Raw genomic sequence first — 23,292 nt, forward strand, 5'->3', positions numbered from 1 at the left:
TCATCAGTTTACATTAGGATTTAAGAATCAAGATAGAGACTTTCAAATTTTTTCTCCCTAACAGAATGTGTTGATTTGCTTTGATTATTCCCATTGCACAGATAGAACAAACAAATCCAGTTAAACTTTATTCCTAAAAGTGTTGTAAGGAAACATTTACAATATTCTGAGCAGATGTACACATTTTGGAATATATGTATATTCTCATGTCCTATTTTTAAATCAATAGATTTGGTCCATGGATTATTTTGAAGGCTTAAATTTGATTTAAAGTGTGTTAATAGCCTGTAGCTACGTGTTTCTATGATTTCCACAGAGCTGACTTGGGAATTACATACATTCAAAATGGAAACATTTCCTTCAAACGTGAGACAGTTTGAGGCGGTGCATTGCAATAGGACACTGGACTGTGCTTTGCTGCCCTCAAGCTGATGGATATTTAGTTATATAATAGTTTGCTGTTTTGCAGAGCTCAAAAAATGTTATCTGTAGAATGGATTCAAAATATTTTACATGTTTTTGTAAGCTGGAAGTCACTGTTTATGAAATGCTAAATGAATCTTACAAATTATAAACTGTCTTCTAAGTCTACTGATTTGTCTTCCTCTGCTCTATCTTTATCAGTTATTTTGTCAAGTGGGTTTTGTCTTTCCATTAAGTTTAGAGATCTAGTGAACAAATAAAAATAACTGTAGTACCAGACATGTTTCTCTGTTTACTATTTGTTTCTGACCCGGTATTGAAAAATTAAATGGAAAGAATTGTTGTCTAAAGTGCTTAAGTACAGTTGTGGGTTTACTTTAACACAATTTTGTAATGAAGTGAGAGACTGCTAATGCTTCCGAACTTCAGGATTTCAAAATGCAACGCTATATTCTTTGGGCAGCTGTGGGAGTGGGCATAGGGCTCCAACAGTACCTCCCATGTGTTCAGCAGAAGTGGGGTGATGTCCTCACAGGCTTGGCCAAGTCTTTGGAGCATCCCTAAACAGTCGGTGCACGTGTTTTAAAAACCAGCCTTCTGCAGCGCCCTGCTTCACCTGGGAGCTGTACGTGTTCCGCTCCCTTGGAGCACTCCTAACTTACGAAATTATTTGTCATATATTTGACTTCTCTTCAAGAAAAATAATAAGCAGTTCAGCGTGGGGAAAATGCCATATGTAGAGCTGGAGAGAAAGCGATATAATTTACAAAGCTTTATATTTTTGTTTTAAGGACATGCTCGTTAGTAAGCAAGGGCTCCAGAAGTCCCTTTCGGTGCCGTTCAGCGCCAGGTGGGCTTGTGGGCAGCAGAGCAGGCGGGTGAGACCTTGCCCGGAGCCCGCTGCTGCCGTCAGAAGCTGCTGGAGCGAGCGTGGCCCTGGACCGGGGGCTGTTCACCCCTTCAGCCCCAGTACAGAGCAGCCGCAGCTGCCAGGTGTGGGAGCCGGCGCAGTCCAAGCGCTTCTTTGAGCTTTGACCGGCTCGGTGCTGACCACTTCCCTGGGGAGCCCTGGGGCGCCTGCTCCAGTGCCCAAACACTCTCTGTATGAAAACATTTTTCTAATATCTAACCTAAGCGACTCAGCTTCATGCCATTCCTTTGGGTCCTGCCACTGATCACCTCAGGGAGATCGCTGCGTGCCCCTCTGCTTCCCCTCACGAGGAAGTTGTAGACTGTGTTGAGACCTGCCCTCAGACTCCTCCGGGCTGAATAGAACATGCGAGCTCAGCCGCTCCTCGTATGGTCGCCTGGGTTCGAGCGTGGCAGGGACACAAGGCGGGTCTGAGGGGCCGCTTGCGGGCGCTGGCGGCCGCGCACTTCAGCCGTTACCCCCGCGCCCGCTTTGAACTTCCCGCCCGCCGCCCGCCCTGCCTGTTCGCCGTCGCAGTTTCCAGGCTCAGCGGGCGGCAAAAGCGCCGGGTGGCCGCGGCCTCTTTGCGTCTCTTCTCGGGGCGGTGCTGAGGGCGGCCACATGCCCGACCCGCCCCGTTCCCTCGGGTCCGCCCTAGGCCGGTGCCTCCGGCGGCGGCGAATCTGCCGGGCCGGTCCCGCCGCTAGCGCGGTTTGGGCGGTTGTCAGGGAGAAGCAAGATGGCGGCCGCGGCGGCGGAGGAGGACACGGAGCTGCGGGACCTGCTGGTGCAGACGCTGGAGAGTAGCGGGGTGCTCAATAAGATTAAGGTGGGCGAAGCAGAGCCTCCCGCCGACGGGGAGCGTTGGCTGACGCTGGCGGCGCTTCGCGGCCCTGCGGAGTGTGGGAGGACCGAGGCTTCCCGTGCTTCGTCCCCTCTCACTCCCGCTTCCAGCCGGTGTTCCCGGCTGGAGCGCACCCTCGGCGTCGCGGCCTGGCGGTGGCGCCGGCTTTCCCCGTGGTGTTCCCCGGCCGCTCGGGGTGGAACTGGTGCGAGGGCCCCGGGCCTGACCATCTCAGGGCGCTGCCCCGCGGCCGCGGGAATCGGGAATCCCCCGGGCGGGCCGAGCGAGGGGAGCGCGGGGCCGCCGCGGGGAGCCCGGCCCCGGCTGTGCGCGTTCGCTCTCGGGGACCGTGTGGCCGCAAGAGCTCCCTGGCTGCCGCCAAACTGGCTGGAAGCAATGGGCAGCAGCGTGGTGCCGGGGTGGGTGAAGTTAATCCCTGCTTCCTTACGGAAAGCCCTTACTGAAAAATTCAAGCGGGAGTTGTGCGTCTCTATTTAAGCACTTGTTCTTCTTGAGTGTGAGTTGCTTCAATTGTGCCTTGAAGGCTTGCCAAGTCTGGAAACTCTCTGGGGTTGCTGCCTGCTTACAGGGAGCAAGTTAAGCTATGCTAAGAAAATAAACGGAAGGTAGTGGAGTGCACGCTACTACTGAATCTGCCTTGCAGCCTGAGCTTGTGTCAGAAAGGGTGGGAAAATTGGTTCCATGGATTCTGGTTCGCATTAAAAGCTTCCAGCAATAATTATTGTGTATAATAGAGAGCAGCACAGGTATGGAAGCCTAAAAATAAATGGGTTTCCTTCGAGGCTGGAGGAGAAATGAAGTGTAGGTTTCAGATGAGGGATGGTGGTGTTCATCCACAATGCTCTGTTTTAAGTCTCCGGAGGTGGATGGTCGTTGCTAGTATTTCAACAACAGTTCAACAGCTGAAGTGGTTTATGGAAGTGAGAGCATCTTTGTGTATGTACTCTCAAGTTACTGTATTTTGAACTAGTCATACTTTCCAGCAAAATAACAGTCAAAACTATGCTACTCATCCCTTTCAGATCCTTGTATAAGTTCTCTAAGTGAATGAAGATTCTAGCTCAAGTAACTGTGTTCAGGGTAGTGAGGCTTTTCTAACAGATGTCAGACAGGCCTTTTGGGCCACCTGTTGACCACTCACATGCTGTTAAACAATGCAAGTATGATGATAGTAAAATTGGCAAGGCAATTGGGCCTCATTGATCTTGTGAACTGTAGTTTCTTAATTCCTACCTTTGTGTAGTGTGTAAATTTTCATACTGTGGTTTTCTAGCCTGTTGAGGTTTATGTGAATAAATTTATTGTAGTTCATTATTTTATAATGCTTAAAACTGTGCAGTATCCAATACTGTATAAGGTACCATTATGGCAAATTAGCAAATGACTTAGAAAAATACAGAATGCAGCCTCCTTGTTAGATTATGTCTCTCTTTAATACAAGACATTGCTGTTCCATAACTGGTATGCTTTTGGCTAAGGCTCTTGACTGGAAGACTTCACAGTGTTTTTTTTTCTTAGCTGTAAACCTTAATTGGCATGTGAGTTTGATGAGTGTTGATTGGTGGTGTTAATGACTTGCAGATTTTTTTCTACTGTTACCTGACAGAAAGCCTGCTGCTGGAAGAATTAAGCTTGAACAAGGCTTCTTAAACTGTCATCTTTTAATTGAAAGTAGATTATACCATCCATTAAAAAAGTTAGTCATCCTTTTATTAAAATTAATTAAACTTAATTTTGTTCAGTAGTGTTTATCTATTATGTATCAATATATTTTTTTATTATGTGATAAAATGGAACATTTACGTGTTATCAGAACTGATGCTTATTTCACACGTTAGAATGAGAACTGACCATTTTTCAAGATAGATGAGGCTGGAAAGCTACATTAAAGTATTTGTGATTTATTGAAGTAGCTACATTAAGGAGAAAAATATGTGGTCAATGTATAGCTGCATTGGTATGAAGCACTGGAAGGGTTAGAATTCAAGGGGAATTATTTCAGTGGATGGAATATATCAGAGTGTCACACATTTTATAACAAGATGAGAATGATTTTTAGAAAGAAACCTGTTGCCGTAATTCTCTTCAGAAACACGATTTTATAATGGCTTGCAGTTTATTACTTTGTTCTTATTTTGAGATTAATTTCTTGGGTGCATTGGTGTTGATGTAAATTATTTAGCTGAAAATATGTTACTTACACAACATTTTAAAAAGTTGTTCATGATTTTTGTTTCTGTCGTAAAGTTTGAGCACTGGAGTAATTAATAAAGTAATATTGTGAAAACTGGAAGCTGTGTAATTGTATTTGCTGCTTTTAGTTGAGAATTTCCTGTATTCTCTAATCTGCAATATGTGTGTATAAATACACACACATAAATATATGTGTATAGTACAGATGTATACTGTATGTAGTTTGTTAATCACTGGAATTAATCTGATGAATAAAACAACTTTCTAATGAATTCTGTAAACACAAAATATAACTGTAGATATTTGTATTTCAGTGAAAATTATCACTGTTTCTGTGTGACAGTGTACAAATAGGGGTGTTCTGTCTTGAAATGAATGTGATCTTTCTCCTAGGGAAGCTGTAATCATCTGAGCAAGAGGATCCATTATGCTCCTTGTGTGTTTCTTTGTTATCTTATTTTGTTTCTGTTTATATCTTTTAATTGCTTGCTTTGGTATAATTTAAGTTTATATTACCTGAATTTTGCATCTTCTCTGGAACTTGCTACAGTTACATGAGGGGGGTTAGCATCAGTAATGTCATATGCCTAGTGAAGCTTTTGGCCAGGTGGTACTGATAATTTTTATTAATTTGCTTCGAAACTTGAACAGCTGAGGTGTGGGCAAGCGGTGTGATGTTAGAGAGGATAAAAGTACTATTTTTTAAATATGAACATGTGCACAGGTCAGTTAAAATTGTCCTGTTTGCTTTTGCATCTTCAATGTATGCACAATAACAAACAGTACTTTTAAATGTCTTAGAATTATTAAGGGTCACAATGAGCATGCTGTGCACTGCAGTGTAAACTCCTGCTTTCTGCATGTTGGGATGCGTTGTTTGTTTTGAAGCGGTTTATACCAGAAAATCAACTTATTTCGTAGATTCAAGGAGAATTTTTTTTTTAATGTAACATCTATCTCTTTTTAGTTTCATTAATCAAGTAAAATTGGGCACTTAAGTAAATAAAAGTGAACCAGCTATACAGGGGGAATGGCAACCTCTGAGAGAAAATGACCATGTGTCATTAAATAAATAAGTAGAGGAAGAAAAGCACCTCTGTTAGCAATTAAAAGCCATTGGATTGGACCTAGAGGAGAGGAGCAGGCAAACAATCCCAGTTAAGTGAAAAAAAAAGTGACAGTTTGATATTGTTCCAGAATGTTGAAACAGGTCAGACTCTGGATTAGCTGATGTACTGGCAAAGACTTTGAGACAACTTTATTCTCCAGTCCCATGATCCAGACCCTAAGGGGGGTTTACCCCCACCCACGTGCGCTGACTGGTGTGCTTTATTTTGAACAGTTGTAACAGCCAGTTAGGAATGCTTTGTTATTTTTATTATCCTCTTATGTAATATATTTGGTTTCTGTGGCCTAAGTGACAAAGAAAGCCTTGCAACTGTTTCAGGTTTATCTTAGCGAGGTAAGACTAAATAAACAAGTTATTAGCTGTTGGTTGCAAAGTTAAATGAAAACTGATTTTATAAGAATAATATTTAAGTTAATGGGGTCAAAAAAAAGGTATCAACCAATTGACAACTGTACCCCAACACTTGAAAAAAGGTAAGAATAATAAATAAATTGTTTATAAGAGGATTTTCAGATTGCTGTATCCCAGCAACTGAAAAAAATGTGATTGCAGTATCAGCATGATCGTTGCATATTATTGTTGTAAGCATTTTGCTCTTCTTTTGGTGAGAAGTCCTTTTAGGTTTTTTTTTTTTGCATTATTTTGTTGTCCTTAAATAAGGTGTCCAAAGAGGAGTTTCCTTAAAAAAGAAGTGTTTGTTTTTCCCATGAAAGGTTTTTGGTGTTTTTTGTTTTGTTTTGTTTTTTTGGGGTGGGATCTTTTTGTTTGTTTGGTTTCGACATTTGTTTTTTCGTTTGGTTGGTTTTTTGTTTGGTGTGTTTTGAGGGTTTTTGTTGGTTTTTTTTATGGGTGGGCATTTGCTTTTGGTTTTATTTTTTTGGTGGGAGGGACCAGTTACTTCATGTTTAGTTACCTCTTTTAATATAGATGAGAAAGTCCAGACATTCTTCATATTGGTCTTAATCTTAATTATGGAAATAAATCTTTCTTTTAAATTCTGTGGGTTTTTGCTATTGAGAAAACTTTATTATGCTGTCTTTTTTAGTTTATTACTGCAGTATTATCTACTGATTTACTTCAAAATGTCAGGCTAAGAGTTGATTAAAGTGGCAAACGAATTCATCAAATGTATGTTATCCATTTGATGCGTTCAGTGAAAGCAGAGGAACTATAGTGCTTAAATAAAATATTTTAAACTAGGCAAGGTTTAAGCTTCAATATTCAAAGTAGTCCTTAGAAGAATTCTGATTCTTTATAATAATGTATTTAGACTCAGGTAGGTAAGCCATTAGTACCAGGGGTATTTGAATGACTGTGATCATGTCCTTTTCCTTGAGAAATTCTGGCAAGAAATCACAGCAATTTGTATATCTTAGTGTTTAATTTTTAATGGGTTATTACAGCCTATTTGTTCATATTTCCAGAATGAATTGTAGATGAAGGGTAGGTGTTTTGGAGCTGCCTGAAAGAGATGGATATTTAACTCTCAGAAGAAACTAATAGGAGATAATTTAGGTACTTTGGAATCTTTTTATGTACAAAGAAATAGTTTAGGAAGTCTTGTATCAAATTATGCTGCCCCCTGCCTTGTTCTCAGACTGGAAACTATTATTTCTCTGCCTCAAGTAACATTGCCTGTAATCTTAAGTGTTTTAATTGCACTGATATAGATTACAGTCCATGCCAAGTTGCTTGAGGAGAGACAAATAGCTGTAAAGCTACTTGCTAGCTGTTTGTATCCTATTTGCTTAGGAAAAAGGTGCTTTTAGAAATGCCATTTGTTTTGTTTTTTTTTTTTTTGGCAGGCAGAGTTACGAGCGGCTGTGTTTTTGGCATTAGAAGAACAAGAGAAAGTAGAGGTAAGAGAACCTTAAAAATGAATTAGAAAGAAAAAACATCCTTTGTGTAGAATTAAATAGAATAGCTTTAATACTTTGTGCTTCTGAAATGTAACAAGATAAAAAGATGTATTTCTGCATAAGATGCATAAAGAACACAAAACAGGACTATCAGGGTGTTTCCTGATGTTTAAAAATGGGAATTGTTAAATAGCCTTTTGAAATTACAATTTTAAGTGTCTGTCTCTGCTGGGTTTATATGGCTCCTGTCCAGTTGACCAGAATAGCTAAATATTTTCTCCATCAAATACATCTTTTAAAAAAAGATATCTACTTGACTGATCAAGATTTTATCAAATCAGAATAATGTCTTTTGAAATTGAAAATATGATACTGGGGTGTTTTGACAAGTGTATTTTGAAAGCAATTTAGTCCAGTAAGATGTCTAGTATTTCCCATAAGGATGTTGTAGGCCTGCTTCAGGATAATTTGCTTTAACACTTGAGGATGAATTCTTAATAAAGAGATGGACTGTACTGATACTTTGGCAATATATTAATATTAAGGGAATGAGATACTGATTTATGATTGCATAACAGTACTGCCGTAGTATACAGATACCAGTTCTGTGACCTCTTCCCCTGCCAACTTTGCTACATTCTCTCTGTGTTTCCATTTACTAGAATTGGGGAGTAGAGAGTGCTGTATGTCCAGCCTCTCTGCTTCAAAAGAGAGGAACGGAAAACTGTTCTATTCCTCTACTGGTTAGATGGTTGTGCTCTTTCTGGAAAAGTGCTTAACTGAAACAGACAATATTGGGATGTTAGTAAGGATGGGAAGTAGTTACTCTATGATATGAGTTTCCATATTCAAGAAATTTAACATGAGATAACTGAAAAAGATGTGGCGGAAGAGTGATATAGAAGAAGAACAACAGTGCTATTTCTTTATGGGAAGCTTCAGGATATTATAGAGATTCCAGAGAAGAGCCTGTTACACTGCCTGGAGAATAATAGCAATAGTTCAAGTATGTGAAGAGAGATTTGCTACAGTACATTTCAGCTCACCATTTCTCAAAAAGTTTACATGTGACATGATATTTTAAATATACACTGGTAATACTTAGCACTACTCTGAATTCTTAAGTATTAAGCAAGATTTTCTTCTATCAGGTAACACTTTCTTGTATGTTAGCATTTGCAACTGTAGTGAAAAATACCTATTACTGATCTTTTTCTTACACAGGATATCCATTCCATCTTAGAAATGGCATTTAGAATTTGTTTTGAAAAATCCCAGAATGATTTTGACAAACCCAGATATAGCATATTGATTTATTTCTGTTTAAAAATTGAAGAGGGCAAATCTAACAAGGGAGAAAAAACTATTTTTCATAATATCTTTGAAGGTGTTTCAATTAATAGAAGATTAGTATTGATTTGTGTTCTAATAATTAGCATGGTCCATACGTCCTCTGGAAGATTTGTAAATTTCCATTTTATAAAAGGTTGGACTGAATTGCCTTAAACTTTGCACTATATCGATGAGTAACTTGGGAAGTTACCTGCTTAGCTTACCTCTTCAGTTACTAGATAAATAAAAATCAGTATGCTATTAAGAATTTTGGTGAAATTACTTAAGCTCTGAGACAAATTTAATTTGCCTAAATAAATTTATTGCTACATAGCTTTTACTTGCAGTTGTAGAATTCATCCAAAGGTAGATTTTTAAGAAGTGAATTGCACGGGCAGGATATCATTGTGCAGCAGAGTACACCAAAACACCAAGTTGCTGTGGTTTTCAGTTTCTTGCTAGCATGTATATGACATTAATTGCTGTTTGGTTTTTGCTTTTTGGCAGAATAAAGCACCTCTGGTAAATGAAAGCTTGAAAAGTTTTTTAGGTACAAAGGATGGTAAGTTCTTTGTTTAGTATATGCTTCTCAATATAATACAAATAGGAGACAAAGGATTAAATCTTTGAATCTTATTAACAGTGCAGTCTCTATTACATTAAGTATGCTTTTGTTCCTTTCAGATGTCCTAATTACTACTCATTCAGAATAGAATTAAACCTATAATTTTTAAAGTTAATATTGCCAAAGTTGTGTTTTTAATTAAAGTGATTAAGGCATTGAAGTTAATATTTTATGATGCCTTATGGTTGTGCTAACTGAGAGGCATTCTAGACCAATAGAAACAGTAACCAGTGAGAACTAAGAGTAGAGTTACAGAAGTGAATACACATACGTGACAAATGTGTAAAAAATGATGCTTTGAAAACAGCTGAATAGTTAAAAAAATGCTGCACATGAGTTTTGTAAGCAGTCTGTAATGCTCTTGCAGTATTACTGGCTTAAATGATTTTGATATGATGGCCAAGTTCAAAATTAGGGACTTGGTACACAAACTTGCTATGTGGTGGTAGTTTGCTGAATGTCTAAACTATGTCCATACTGAAGCCGTGTATGCTGGTGTTAATGTTAAATCTTTGAAATAAGATTTGTTTTTGTCTGCTGTATTTTAACTCATCTTATCTTCTTTTTAGGTCGCTTGGTAGCCGGTCTTGTTGCAGAATTTCTACGGTTTTTCAATCTTGATTTTACTTTAGCTGTTTTTCAGCCTGAATCAAGCACAGTAAGACATACTGATTTTGTTTGTATGCAGTGTTCACGTTTTGAAGTGCGTGGCAATGAATGTAGAAGCTATGGCAGATTTGTTTAAGCCACTTACTTGTTTTTTATTAAAATTTTTTTTTTTAATGTTTTATCTGTAATAGGTACTTAGTGTCATGAAAATACATTTTTCAGGGAAGTGGGCTACTACGAATGTTTCTCTTTATCAAAATCAATGCTAGATAATAATTTAATTTTGAATTAACAAGCTGATAATTTTTTGTGGAATCATATAATAGTGTATGAATCCTGCATACCCCTGCAATATTTTTTGCCACTAACTTTACTATGTCATAATATTGTTAGTAATGTTACATGAAAATTAAAATAACATCAGTCATCTACTCTGAGAGAAATTTCAGTGATGCAAAGGACTTTGTGCAGATATACTTGACAAAAAGTGATTGAACAGAATAGTTCAGTTGGGAGGGCCCTACAGTGATTATGTGGCCTAGCTGCTTTAAGGCTTAAGGTATTGAATTAGAAGGTTTTCATCATCTTTGTCCCTTTGTCTCTTTTTATGGTATTAAGGTTTTAATAGTAATTTTGGGTTTGAAGCAGTTTCTTTTCACTGCAGAATTTCTCATTATATCTCCGGTACTTTTTTTTTTCCTTGAAGTCGGTTTAAATAGTTAATATATTAGTATATTAAAAATCCATTTTTTCAAATCAATCAATTAGTTGACATCTGTTTCTCATAGCTTCATGTTTCTTTTTAGGGGCTTATTCAAAGAAAATTCCATACAACTTTGTTCTTTGCCAAATATCCTTAGCCAAATTAGTTGCTAATTTGTTACTAGAACACATCTGTATGCACAAAGATTCATGTTCATGCTACCAAATAGAGACAAATAAAACCAGCCACACTTTGTTGTTCTGTTGCCACTCACTCTTGGGAGCAGTGCTTCATTTGCAATGTAAAGGCATCTTATGCTCTTTGAAACACCCCCTTCTATTTTCCAGTAAATGTGTCCATTTCACCTATTGCAAAGCATAAAGGAGATTTGGAAGTTAAGTGAGCTGGCCAAGACTGCTGTGTGTTGTGCCAAGAGATTTGACTTTGTCTGTCTCTGCTGGCCTCTGCCTCTGAGCAGTTTCTTGCACTGTGTCTTTATCCAGTGTGCTTGACTTGTGGTGGCTCAGTTCAGTATTTGCTTGACCTGTGTTCTCATAGGAAGTGTCACTATATGATCATAAGAGATCAAGATGAACCCTTTGTTGTGTTGCCATCTGGGGTTGTGCTAAACAACCTGGGTTTGCTGTAGCATTCTGCTTCTCCTATAGTGTGAAGTTCTGTTTGAAAAAGTGATGGGGTTTCTTGATGGAGTTTTTTGGATGATGCTGAATTGCTTTCATCCCTTTTTCTGTCCAAACCCACGTTTTTGTTTTTTTTTTTAATGTGGAACAGAGACTGAAAGCAAGCGTTGACCTATGCAAGCATAGTTCTGTATGCACAGGAGTGGCAACTCCCCATCATCCATGAATTTGCTGGGACCACTGGCTGGGTGTCCTTGGATCCACTTTTAATTGTGATAGGATAAAGTAATATAGCCATATAAGCATGCTAATGATGTCTTCTTGCATATTTAAAATAACTTTACGTGATCTGTGACAAGTTCAGGTACAGATCAGAAGTAAATTATGCATATCTAAAATATCTAAAAGAGGCATAGATGTGACACTTAGGGACATGATATAGTGGTGGGCTTGATGATCTCAAGGGTCTTTTCAACCGTGAGTGATTCTATGATTTTATTACTTTAGTCCACAAACAGCAAGACACCATAAATAATCACTGTTTAGTCCAGGTAGAGCTGTGTTAAATAAGACTTTTTTATATTACAAAATTTATCTTTTGTTTTCTGACAGTTATTTCGCTGTTGATTCTTTTTTTTCCTGTTGTCTCCTCAGCTAAATGGCCTTGATGGTCGAGAAAACTTAGCTCGAGATTTGGGAATTATGGAAGCAGAAGGTACTGTGGGTGGTCCCCTGTTGTTGGAGGTTGTTAGGAAGTGTCAGCAGAAAAAGACTTCAGGTGGCGGAGAAGTAAGTAATACTACCTTGAAATTTCTTTATTTATAATTCTTTATTAATTTTTTTTTCAATGACAAAAAATAAACTGAAATTATGAACACTCTGTTATTGTTGGACTATTGTACTGTTACAGGTCTTGATTATATTATGCCTTCAACTTATCAGAGAGATAAGAGAGAAACTTTATGACTATTGCTTTTAATACCACCCTAGAGCTCTTTATTAATATTCTACTACAGCACAGTAGCATAGAATGAATCCAGATAAATGACACAAAACACTGTGTCACTTATTTTCTAATTTCTGGTGTGGTTTGATAACACTTTTGTCTGCACCTGTTTTCCCTGGCCTATGTGTCATTTTAATATGACCTGAAAAGCCTCAAATGAGTTTTGTCAGAAGCTTTAAAGCGCTACTGAAAACATATGTACATCAAATTATTGAACTACTTGAAGGCAATGGCAGTAGTATTTGAATGGAATAGATAATTGATATGTTGATTAAGTGAATTAAACCCAACCAATAGCATTTGATGGTGACTTGAAAGAAAGTTCTCTACACCCAGGATGCATTCAGTGTCCCAGAGAAAACTTAAATTCAGGAGTAGTTGGCATAGACTTCTTAACAGAGCAATTTTCTGTCACATGAAAGGGAGTGTTCCTTGGGCCCTTGTATTTCCTTGTATTTGATCAGTCTGAGAATGCCCCAGGAAAGCCAAGACCCTTGTGCCTGGCCAGTCTGTCCTTGTCCTGTTATGGGGACTCCACTGTGCAGTCCACTGTATTGGAGGGTGTTTGACTGACTTGCTGAGGGACGTGTGCCAGCAGGTTGTTGGAGTCAAATTCCATAGAGCAGTTTAGAAGGGAGAGCCCCTCCTGGATCTCCTCACTGATTTTCATACTGTGTGTGACTACAGCTTCCCAGTTTTTTCTAGTTTACCCTCAGTTGTCTTCCTGGTGTCAAGGTTTGCATACTGTCCAAGTGAGGATGGTAGCCTTGTTTCTAGTTGGATGTGATTATCATACTATCAGAGAATCATTGAGATTGAAAAAGACCTTTAAGATCATCCAGTTCAAGCGTCAGCATGGCACCATCACTGTGTAACCCCTAACCCACAGCACCCAGCACCAACTCCAGATGCCTCTTGGACGCCTCCAAGGATGGTGACTCCATCACCCCTCTGGGCAACCAATTCCAACGTCTGACCACCATAACAATGAAACATTTTTACTGATAACAAAATCTGAATCCTCCCTTTCTCATCTTAAGGCCATTTCCTCTAGACCTCTCACTGCAGGCACAGTAGAAGAAACTAGTCCCCACCTCACTACACCCCCCCTGAGCCTCCTCTTGTCTAGACCAGCTGCCTCAACTGTTCCTCTTAGGAAATGTTTTCTAGATCCTTCATGAGTCTTGTTGCCCGTCTCTGGATGTGCTCCAGCACCTCAATATCTTTTCTAAATATCTTTTCTAAAGATATCTCAATATCTTTTCTAAAGTGAGGGGCCCAAAACTGAATGCAGTAGTCAAGATGTGACCTCATCACTGTTATTACAAAATTAAAGTAAATTTTAGTAAGTGCTTATTTGAAACTTCTTAGGTGGCTCCAGTTCTAAGTGACAGCCAGTGCCCCACATCCAAATCATCTGATGTACGGTCAAGTGCACACTCTATACCAAATAAGGTAAGATTATATATAATGAAAAGCTTCGTAACATACGTGAAATGAGTAAAAGAGAGAACTCCTATGAAACTGCATATATGACAGCATTCACTTAAATGATCTGCAATTTGAAAATATTTATTCCACTCAGCAAAAAACTTACATAAATGAACTGCTGTGCTTATACTTTTCTGGCATTTTGTAGTACAGGGCCCAGAACAGAAAAGTAGCTGTAGCTTCCCTTTTATTGTAGCCAGGCTATCATTAAACTCCTGATTTTCAAAAACATTTTTGTTGCTCTAGGGTAGGAAATCAAAATATTTTTATTACTACCACTTGTGGGTTTAAGTGCTTTTTCCTGCGCTAGAAAAACTGAGCTACTGCCAGCAATTGAATGTGATTCTGTCACTGAGACAAATAGCCTTGGTATGAAAAAGACCTACCAAGGTAATTTTAACTTTCATGGCCTTTAGTTTGAAACTTTGGCTTCAGCCTTCTGAATGAAAGTTGAAAGTAATGACTGATTAAAAAAATACTTCAGACAGTACAACCTACATGCATATTGGCTATCTGGAATTAAGTAATTCTTTTTGTTTTGTTTCAAAACTATGCTGCTGTTAGTTTGTAGAAAGGAAGCTAATGTAATAAATCTTTTACTGTCATAATTTTAATACGTCTAGGAGAAAGTAAAAAGAGCAGTACTCCTTGCTAGGTAATAATATAAAAACATTTTTGTTTTCCAGCACCTTGATTACCTAGGTAAATTAGAATATTTTTCTTTGGGCCACAAAGCCATGCTAAGTTGCAGCTTGAGTTGTATCACTTGATGTTAAAGGTTGCCTGTGGAATTGTTCTTACATTCTAGACTGTAGGTCTGAGCCATAAGCATGAGAAGACTGAAAGTTATGTACTTTTAAAGTATCATTTTTGTAATTTTTTGTTTTATTATTTGAGAGAATGTGTCAGTAACTCCAGTCTTCTTATGCTTATTACTTTAAAACCTAATACTATATTGCAGAGATTACCATTTAATATGGAACCTAGAGTAATTTTCATGGGTTTAAATTGATTCCTTTTGAAGACAATGGCTATAACTAGGAGCCTTTATAGAGATGTTGCAAAATAACATGAATAAAGCATAAGAATCAGTCTGTCTGTAGTTTTCTTTATTTGATAACCAAGATATTTTAAAATGATTTGCTTTTGTAATAGAAGTGATGTAGATCGCATAGCAATGCACAGGATGGAACAAAAGATTTAATGGCAGCAACAATAAAGAACACTTTGTGAAGTGATAAAACAACTTTTTGCTGGTGTGATTCTTGATGATATTGATGAACTTACTAGTACTTTTCAGGAATTTGAGATAATATTTTTAAAAGTGATGCTAGATGTATATTACGCGTTGTGCATTTATAGATACACTTAGAGTATTATGTGACGTGAATACTTACTCCAGTCTTTCTTTATCTTTCAAGGCTGCTGAAAACACTCAGAGTGATACAAGTGTCTCGTCAGGGGAAGCAAGCAAAAGAAGTATTCATTTTCTGCCTAATGAAACAAAACTAGATCCTCAACTAGAAAACAAAGACTTGAATACCAAAGAAAAAAGTGATTCAGTTGCGGATGAAGATGATGTAGAGGGAGATTCTTTCTTTGATGACCCTGTACCCAAACCAGAAAGAACTTATGGCTGGTAGGTAACATGGATGTTCTTCTTAATACATGGTTTATTTTGTCCTCTGTATGCTTGCAGACCTTTGAGAGCTATTAGTTATTTGCTTTTGTACGTGTTCAGATCCGTAACATTTTTTTTCCAGAATATTCACGTCTTTGATTTTCTCACGTCTTTGATTTTCTTCTAGTCCATCATTCTGTTCTAGTCTATGCACAGTGTCCTGTGGGATCTCTATGTATTATGAGTGGAAAAACCTGTATCACTTAAAGGTGCATCAGTTAGGGTATCAAGTGTCCCCAGCCCATTTCTTTGGTGGAATGACCATATATGAGGCACAGATGTCAGTGTTTCTTCTTGCAACAGAGCTGCAGTGGTGATCTGTACTAAAGGAAGTGGACAGTGACAGTGCATTAAATATTGGCATGGCCTTGTAATACAAAAAACACTCTAAACTGGCTCCAAAAATTGTAATAACAAGGAAAGTTTTCTTACAGCTGAGGATTTTCTCTTTACATTGCAACACTTCTTGGTGTTTTCAGTTACTTCTTCATGTGCCAATTTTGCAGATGCATCCGAGGTACGTTTTCTATTGTTGATCTGTGGAGTCTGACTGAAAAACACCACTTGAAACAAGAACTAGTTGCTGAGTTTTGTTTGAGTTTGTCAGCAGCTTTGTTATGAAGCTGGAAAACCTATCTTTGTGTTGTCATGTTGAGTTATCTTGAAGCTTAGCTTGGATGCCATTGTATTGAGCAATGCTGCAGGATCATTTCATGGTGTTCTTTTCCTGTGCTCAAGTGATCAGAGAATTGCTCCAGCTTAGCAGACATTAGGAAGAGATTGCAGAATCATTTGTAAGCTGGTCTGGCAATTGGCCTTTCCCCCCAACTATGCTGATACTGCGCAGAGCAGCCTAAGTTTTTTTGTATTACTGCTACAGTAGATAGTCTTAGGGTAGGATCCTTCTGTAGAGCACAAAGTAATCATTCCAGGTAAACCAGGACTCTCTCTCTAGTAAATTATGGACTCTTTCTGAAAGATTATTTATAATACAGCTTTTGTGAGGGTAGACTTTTTTTTCCTTGAAGAGCAGTGATTGTACTCTGGAAAATACTGTGTTATAACTAATCCCACTATAGTATTTTTTTTCTCCTTTTCTAGTTGTTAATATCAAGATTAAAACGGCACCTGAGGGCGTTTACTCCTCCTTACTTGAGATCTTGTTTTACTAGCCTTTAACCAAAGTAACTATTGTAGCAGGTAGTCTAAATGATAAGTTGGGTAAATTAGAAAAGCCTGTAAAAACTTTTGTATAATAATAATATTTACTAGTTTCTTAATTTTTGAGCATTTTCGGATGACAGCAAGAGAAATTTTCTTTGAAACTGGGTAAACTAGATTTCTTCTAAAAGACAATCCAAGAAACAGACTAATTATTTAGTAAAGGGTTTTTTTCCCTAGTAGAGAAACTCCCTGCAGAAAAAATTGCTTCCGGATTATGTGTGTCTGCAGTAGAGTCACAATCCACAAGTAGTATTTTGTAGCACGTAATGTTATTGTGATGCAGCTTTTCTAGTAACATCCCATAATAAGGTCTGCTGAATGTGTTACCAGCAAATGAGCTAGAAGCTATTTGTATCTGAGCTGTGTGTGCTGAATTGCTCATTTTTACCTTCCTGACAACTCTTTTGGAGGGCAAAAAATCCCCCATATTCTTCAGGTCGAATCCTCTTTGTGGTACTTTGTGCTGGTGTGCTCAAGTCCCAAGGGGTAAATAAGTAGGACAGCTGACAGGATTGCTTTCTTTGCAAAAAGGTAATTTCCTTATGGAAATCTTGCCCGCTCATTTCAGATGGGTTCAGAGCATGCAGTTGCTAATGACGGCATGAGAGATGATCCAGGCACACATCTCTAGGTCTCTGACCCATTGTTAAAAATTTTGAAGCACTTCAATGCATGATGTTGCACATGATATTTTAGTGATATAGATATAATGAAGATTCAAATGATGCCCATTATTAATAGGAATGGAATCAAAATAGCAAACAGTTCGGGCGATACTAAATGTGAAAATCTTGGTCTCTTTTAATTTGTGTTTCTTCATCCTTTACTTGCAAGTAGGATTTGAACTAGGTAGTAGCCAAATGAAGTTTAGCATGTGGTGAGATCTATCTTCCTATAACCAAGAGGTTTTCATTCTGCGAATTGACTGCTCTCAGAATTAATAGGTTCATCAGATGTAATCTGTTTAAATTGTAAAACAAACTGAAGTACTGATCTATATATGAATCTTTTTTTCTTTTGGCTGCATTTACATGTGGGGATGATGAAAGGTCCCTAGACATAAATAGTGATGCTGATGAAGGTGCTCCGTCTGTGAGAGGAGACAGGCGGAAGTCTTTGCGTGGGTGAGAAAGTGACGTTCTCAGTCAATGTTGTGGTTGACACTTGTGCCAGTGAACTGCCTACTGCTTTTAAGGCTGCACAGTGAATAGTCCTTTCCTCTTGCTCTTTTTTGCTGTAGTTTTGCTGTTCTAGTTTTATGATAATTTAATAACAGAAAAGAAAGTAATGATGCATATTTTACAGCTCTGTGGAGTACTTATTTATTGTTTTTTTGCAGGAAAACTGAGGCTAATAAAGCAGGAGGTCTAGCATCCCTTTCTGATGCACCGGTTCTAAAAAGTGGGTTAAGCTCCCTAACTAGTGCACCTTTGCTAAAGGAGTCTGATAGTAAGTTTTCATATATTTTTGTGTTTTGATGATTGTAGAAGTTATTTCTGTAATGAAATGAATGAGCTACACTTTCAGATGGAAGAATGATAGAGTTTGTGGCCCCCTTCTGGTTGTCATGTGCTTTACAGTAGTGCTTTCTTAGCGACTGATGGCATACTGCTTTGGATATATTGTGCTACCACTGGGGCATTTTATGCTTTGGAGCATGAAATACTTATCTACATGGCTTTTTTTGTGTGTATATAAAAGGGTATGTAATTAATAATAATTCTACTGCTCAGTTTTAAACTGAAATTGGCTTATTCTTTTGCATTATCCTAAATTATTTGTACCAGTTCTTTAGAAGTATTTACTTTCATGTTATAAATCCCTGAGTAGTGGGCAATTAGTCCAGTTTGCTCCCTAAGTCTTTAAATGTTATCAGAGTTCAATTGTGATAATATGATATTGCCGTACTATACTATGAAAGTACATAAGGTTGATATAAAAGAATAGTTGTTATAAATGCTTGGTTTTTATGTGTAAGTAGGATCTTACTGATGAGTGACAAGTTCAATTTCTGATATAAGTGCTTTTGTTTACAGATTTGGATAGAAACTCTGTTTTAAAAGACCTGCAGTTGGTGAATGCAAAGCTGGGATCACTAGAATTAGGCAAGTAATGGCTAAACATGAGGAAGCTCTCGTACTTTTGGTTGGCCATAACACATAAATTCTGGCCCAGCTTCTTTAAGGACTCTGAAAAACTCAGATACACATATTGAACTAAAATCTTCAGCTTTTACGTGCATAATTCTATTTAACATAGATTGTGAAGCTTAATGTAGTTAAAAGATGTGATCTAAAGAAATACAGAAAAGTAAAAACTGGTGTCTTGTGAGTTAATATTTTACACTTGGAGCAAAAATTTGATTCTTTCTGTGCATGCATTTACTAATACCAAGTGATGAATTTTGTTGTTGAGGTTTCTACAAAAAGAGCTGGTTTATAGTTTTGGTAAAAGGATAGCCTGGTGAGTATTACTGCTTTTCAGCGGCATATATAGTTTCCCTCCACATCTTTGAAAGTTGCTTTTCTTTTGGTGCAATGTGAAGAAGGTGTGTTGGAAGAATTCTCTCACATTAGAGCTGTCAAGTATTTAAGTATTGTATTCAGCAGTGCAGCTAACTTCCTGAAAATATATGTTCAGTTTTGAAGCAGTTTATGTTAACAACACTGAGATTAAATAATGACAAACATAACTCATCTTTCTGATCAGTAAGTAATTTAATATACTCCCATTTTTGCTGGTCATCAAACCATGTATTTTGGTACAGGAATAGTTTGGGAGTTTTTGTGTTTCCTGAAGAGAAAACTTGTTTGATTAATAGCTTTTAAATCTTATTTAGGAAATGGAGATGATGATGAGTATGCTGATGACTTTAACAGGTAAGAGAAGGATCATAGCTCAGCAGGGTGGTACTTTATGCAGCATAAGCATATTCACTAGCATATTTGAATTATTTCATAATATGGCACACAGTCGCTATCACTGGGATGTGTCAGTATTTCTGAACTCCTTTGAACTTCAGTTTGCTATTTTAATAGATTCAATTACAAGTTAAAAAACAACCAAACCGTATCTCTTTTTGTATAGGGATAATGAGTTCCTTAAAAACCTACTGCTAACTTCAGCATGATACTGTTTGGGTTTTTTGTAGAAGGGGTTTGAGGTTTGGGGTTTTTTTTCTGAACCATGCACTTAATAATGCTTTAGTAATTAATGCAATTAATCAATAATTGTTTTAAGTTGAGATATTCAATTGGAAACTAAAGCATCATGAGTAGTCAGTAATAAATATTTAAGAACCTCATGCCTATGACATAAAGGTATTGGTGTAAATTGCATGATCAAGGTCTAAGTATTTCTCAGTATTTACTATGGCTTCATTTAGGTAGAAATCCTTTAGTTACAGAGTTTTAAGTAGCTTCACATTTAACTTCCTAGGAAGTGCAATTTCAATCAAATGTCAGGTATAAAGGAACTGTCATACCTGGATGTCTGATAAGGAAGTCTTATTTCTGTGCTTACGGTTTTCTTTCTCCTTAGTACGAGTCATCGCTCAGAAAAAAGTGACATCAGTATTGGTGAAGAAATAGATGAAATTTCTGTGGGAACAGAAGAGTCCAATGCCAGTGATAAAGTATGATTATTTTTAAATTGTTGTTCTTTATATTTTTCTGAGCTTGTCTCGACTTCGTTTCTGACCTTCTGTGAAGTAACGTGCTGTTATCCTTAGTTCCTAGGTTGTATGTTAAGGTTCTGTGATTTGTTACATTCTGTTTTTTACACCTAGTATCTTTGCTAAGTTAGATGCTATATTGATTAACAAAATCCCACCAAAAGAAAAACCCTGCAACAGTTGTTCAGTAGAACAAGTCACTGTGCCTTTCTAGGTGTGTAAAATGTATTTGATGCTGGTTTGGTGCTCAGCATACAAAGGTTTACCCCAGTATCTCAAGAGGTGCCTGAGTACCTCCTAAAGGACTGTGTCATCTCACTGAAAGAGCTCGAGGCCGAAAGATATATAAAAGCATATGAAGGAATATATGACATAATACTTACTGGCTTTGTGATTTCTGAGTTTGCAATTTTATTTATTTTCTAGCTCGAAAGCATCACACAAGACCTTACCATTTCTCAGTTAAGCGACGTTGCAGATTATCTAGAAGACGTGGCGTAGAATTGGACAGGAAAAAACTTTCATTGTGCTGGACTAGAAGACTGTGGTGGACTATTAATTTCAGACAATCACCTTTTGCTGGAATGTCCACTCCCTATTTGTGCCTTGTGTTTCAAAAAGACTGTAGGTGAAGAAGAAGATTTTTAAAAATTCTTAACAAGAACGAAATGAAATAGTGTGTTCCCATTTGAGTCTGATATCAGAATTCCTTTCTTCATTTGGTTCAGCCAAACCTTTCACAGCAGGAGGTGGATTTTCCAAGCAGAATGTCCATTGCAGGCGGTGGACATAATAAAAAACAATTGGTAAGAGAGCATCGAGAAAGAGGCATGTGACTTTATAGTGAACTTGCACTGTTATTTTAACAGTCAGATTTTTTTTAAAGGTAACCAAAGCAAGAACCTTCAAAGACAGTGGTTCAACTCACACTTCTTTTAACACAATCTTGTCAAGTCAGCATGTAGTACATATTTATGGTAACTAGCCGCAATACCTAATTACTCCAGACTTACTTGAAACTGCTCTTTTACAGACTCTTCTGACAGTTGAACTTTATCTTTTTTTAAAGGCATATTAAATTGAGAGTATCTAAACCCTTAGACCTAAATTTAGCTGTATTTAGGAGCTAAATTTAGCACTAGTCTTAACTCAGAATATTCTTGTTTAAATATGTTTGTCAGACCATTGATGTTAAGACCTAAGCTGTTCTTATATATGATAATTTCATCAATGTTATCTGTTGTTAAATCACAAAAGGTAATTTTGTAAGAATTCACAAATCAGTAACTAAATCTTATGGGGTAAGTTTTTAAGAGTGTGTAATGCTTAGTGGAGCTTTCATTTTTGAGGGTTCTTCGTGTGCTGTAAGATCACTTGAATTCTTGAAAATGGTTTAAGCAAAAATGAGCGCCAAAAAATGAAAGTACTAAACTTCTGCTTTTCAGATTCTGACTGCTGTAAAAAGTTCAATGCAAATATTTAAAAATACCATACTGAAGACATTATGGACACTAAGTTTTAGCTAAGAGCAAATTTGTGTATTTTCATGATGCTCTTGCAGAACAGGGTCAGTCATGGCAAGGTTGACAGTTCTTCAATGATACTGTTGTAAGTGGCGCTGCTATAATGTGTAGGTCATGGACATTTGTAATACTGAAATGACTTCAAAATGTGCACTTTCTGAATATTGTGAACGCATCTGGAAAATAGACATGTAAGTGAATTTAAATAATTTTATTTCAACTTTTTTTTCTTTTTTTAGGATTTGTAATTTTGTTTTTCAGGAGCACTGTTGGCCTGTCATGAGTAGTCATCACAGTGGAAGTAGCATGCTAAACTAAAGCCATTGGTTAAGCATATAAAGCTGCTGCTAGCACTGGAAGCTGACTTAAACATTTTATTGCACTGGGCCAGCAGGCCTGGAGCAGTGCTGGGAAGTTAGGCTTGTACATTACGTAAATGATTTAAGAGGAGACAGCAAAAGTGTGCCTTTTATTTATGTGCACCCCAAAAATAGCCAGCAAAAAGGCATCAGAGTATTTAGTCATGGTGTTAACTTTCAACTTTGTGCCATATTGTAGCAGCTGAAAGCAGAGGAGAATTTTTTTTCACCCCAAAATGTCAATGTGCCATAACTTCAAATAGGGGCAATTTTGTAACATACGATATAGCCTGTGTAAAAAAATCATTTAAGGCTAGGGGAACCTGTGCCTCAAGATCAAAAAGTTTGGATTGGACTTCGTTCTTCCCTTCGTTCTTCCCTTTGAGGAGCATCACTATGTCTGAAGGAAATAAAATTCCACATGAACAGATGTTTTCTGGTATTCATTTTTAAGCCGCATGGAATAATACAGAGGCAGTATTGTTTGCTTTCTTACATGCCTTGGGAAAACATGATGTTCCATTACCTGTTAGCTGTAGGATATGTGGCAGTTTGTCATACCAAAAGAAGCAAAAAGTTTATTAAATTATTTCTAATTGCATTTGAAGATGTGGCCTTTCCATGAACTAATTAGATATTTTAAGTGTTAACATGACTTGTGTTAACAGCCAAGTATTGTTCTCTTACCTTGGGAGTTAATTGGAGACCTTGCACTTTGACTCTAATTGAAGGAAATACCAAAAAGTGGTAAGTCTCCATGCTGTTCCTCTTGTGAGCTTTTATTGAATTGTGTGTAATAATTTAAATTGGAAAATAAAGCTATTGTGCTGGCTAAATCATGTTTTGAGACTTGTTGAATCAGAAATCTTAAAATTCAGATAAATTAAGGAAACTTTGTGGGATGTTTCATTTTTATGAAAAAATGCTCTTTTTTATGATCCAATCTCCAGTTGAGAATCCTTTTAAGCCCAAAGGATCTTGCAATTCCTGATGATGAATCTGGTTAAGACTTGGCAGAATTACATTAGTGGTGTCAGCCCAAGCTG

At 37.5% G+C, this 23,292-nt stretch overlaps 1 protein-coding gene across 1 annotated transcript; it reads left to right on the forward strand.

Annotated features, from left to right (window-relative positions):
- Positions 1-1,919: 1,919 nt before the first annotated feature.
- Positions 1,920-23,292, forward strand: CEP43 (centrosomal protein 43). The gene is made up of 12 exons (XM_040059890.2): positions 1,920-2,162; positions 7,326-7,379; positions 9,219-9,273; positions 9,906-9,994; positions 11,944-12,078; positions 13,667-13,750; positions 15,208-15,425; positions 18,031-18,140; positions 18,728-18,796; positions 19,531-19,570; positions 20,232-20,325; positions 20,791-23,292. The coding sequence occupies exons 1-12, from the start codon at positions 2,073-2,075 to the stop codon at positions 20,863-20,865; spliced, it is 1,113 nt and encodes a 370-aa protein (XP_039915824.1). The 5' UTR covers positions 1,920-2,072; the 3' UTR covers positions 20,866-23,292.

Source organism: Hirundo rustica, chromosome 3 (assembly GCF_015227805.2).
Source record: "Hirundo rustica isolate bHirRus1 chromosome 3, bHirRus1.pri.v3, whole genome shotgun sequence".
NCBI lineage: Eukaryota > Metazoa > Chordata > Aves > Passeriformes > Hirundinidae > Hirundo > Hirundo rustica.

Excerpts from the sequence above, each read along its gene's own strand:
- CEP43 (XM_040059890.2), top strand. The coding sequence starts at position 2,073 with ATGGCGGCCGCGGCGGCGGAGGAGGACACGGAGCTGCGGGACCTGCTG. Across the intron at positions 18,141-18,727 it reads TTTGCTAAAGGAGTCTGATA|ATTTGGATAGAAACTCTGTT; the intron begins GTAAGTTTTCAT and ends TTTTGTTTACAG. Across the intron at positions 18,797-19,530 it reads GCTGGGATCACTAGAATTAG|GAAATGGAGATGATGATGAG; the intron begins GCAAGTAATGGC and ends AATCTTATTTAG.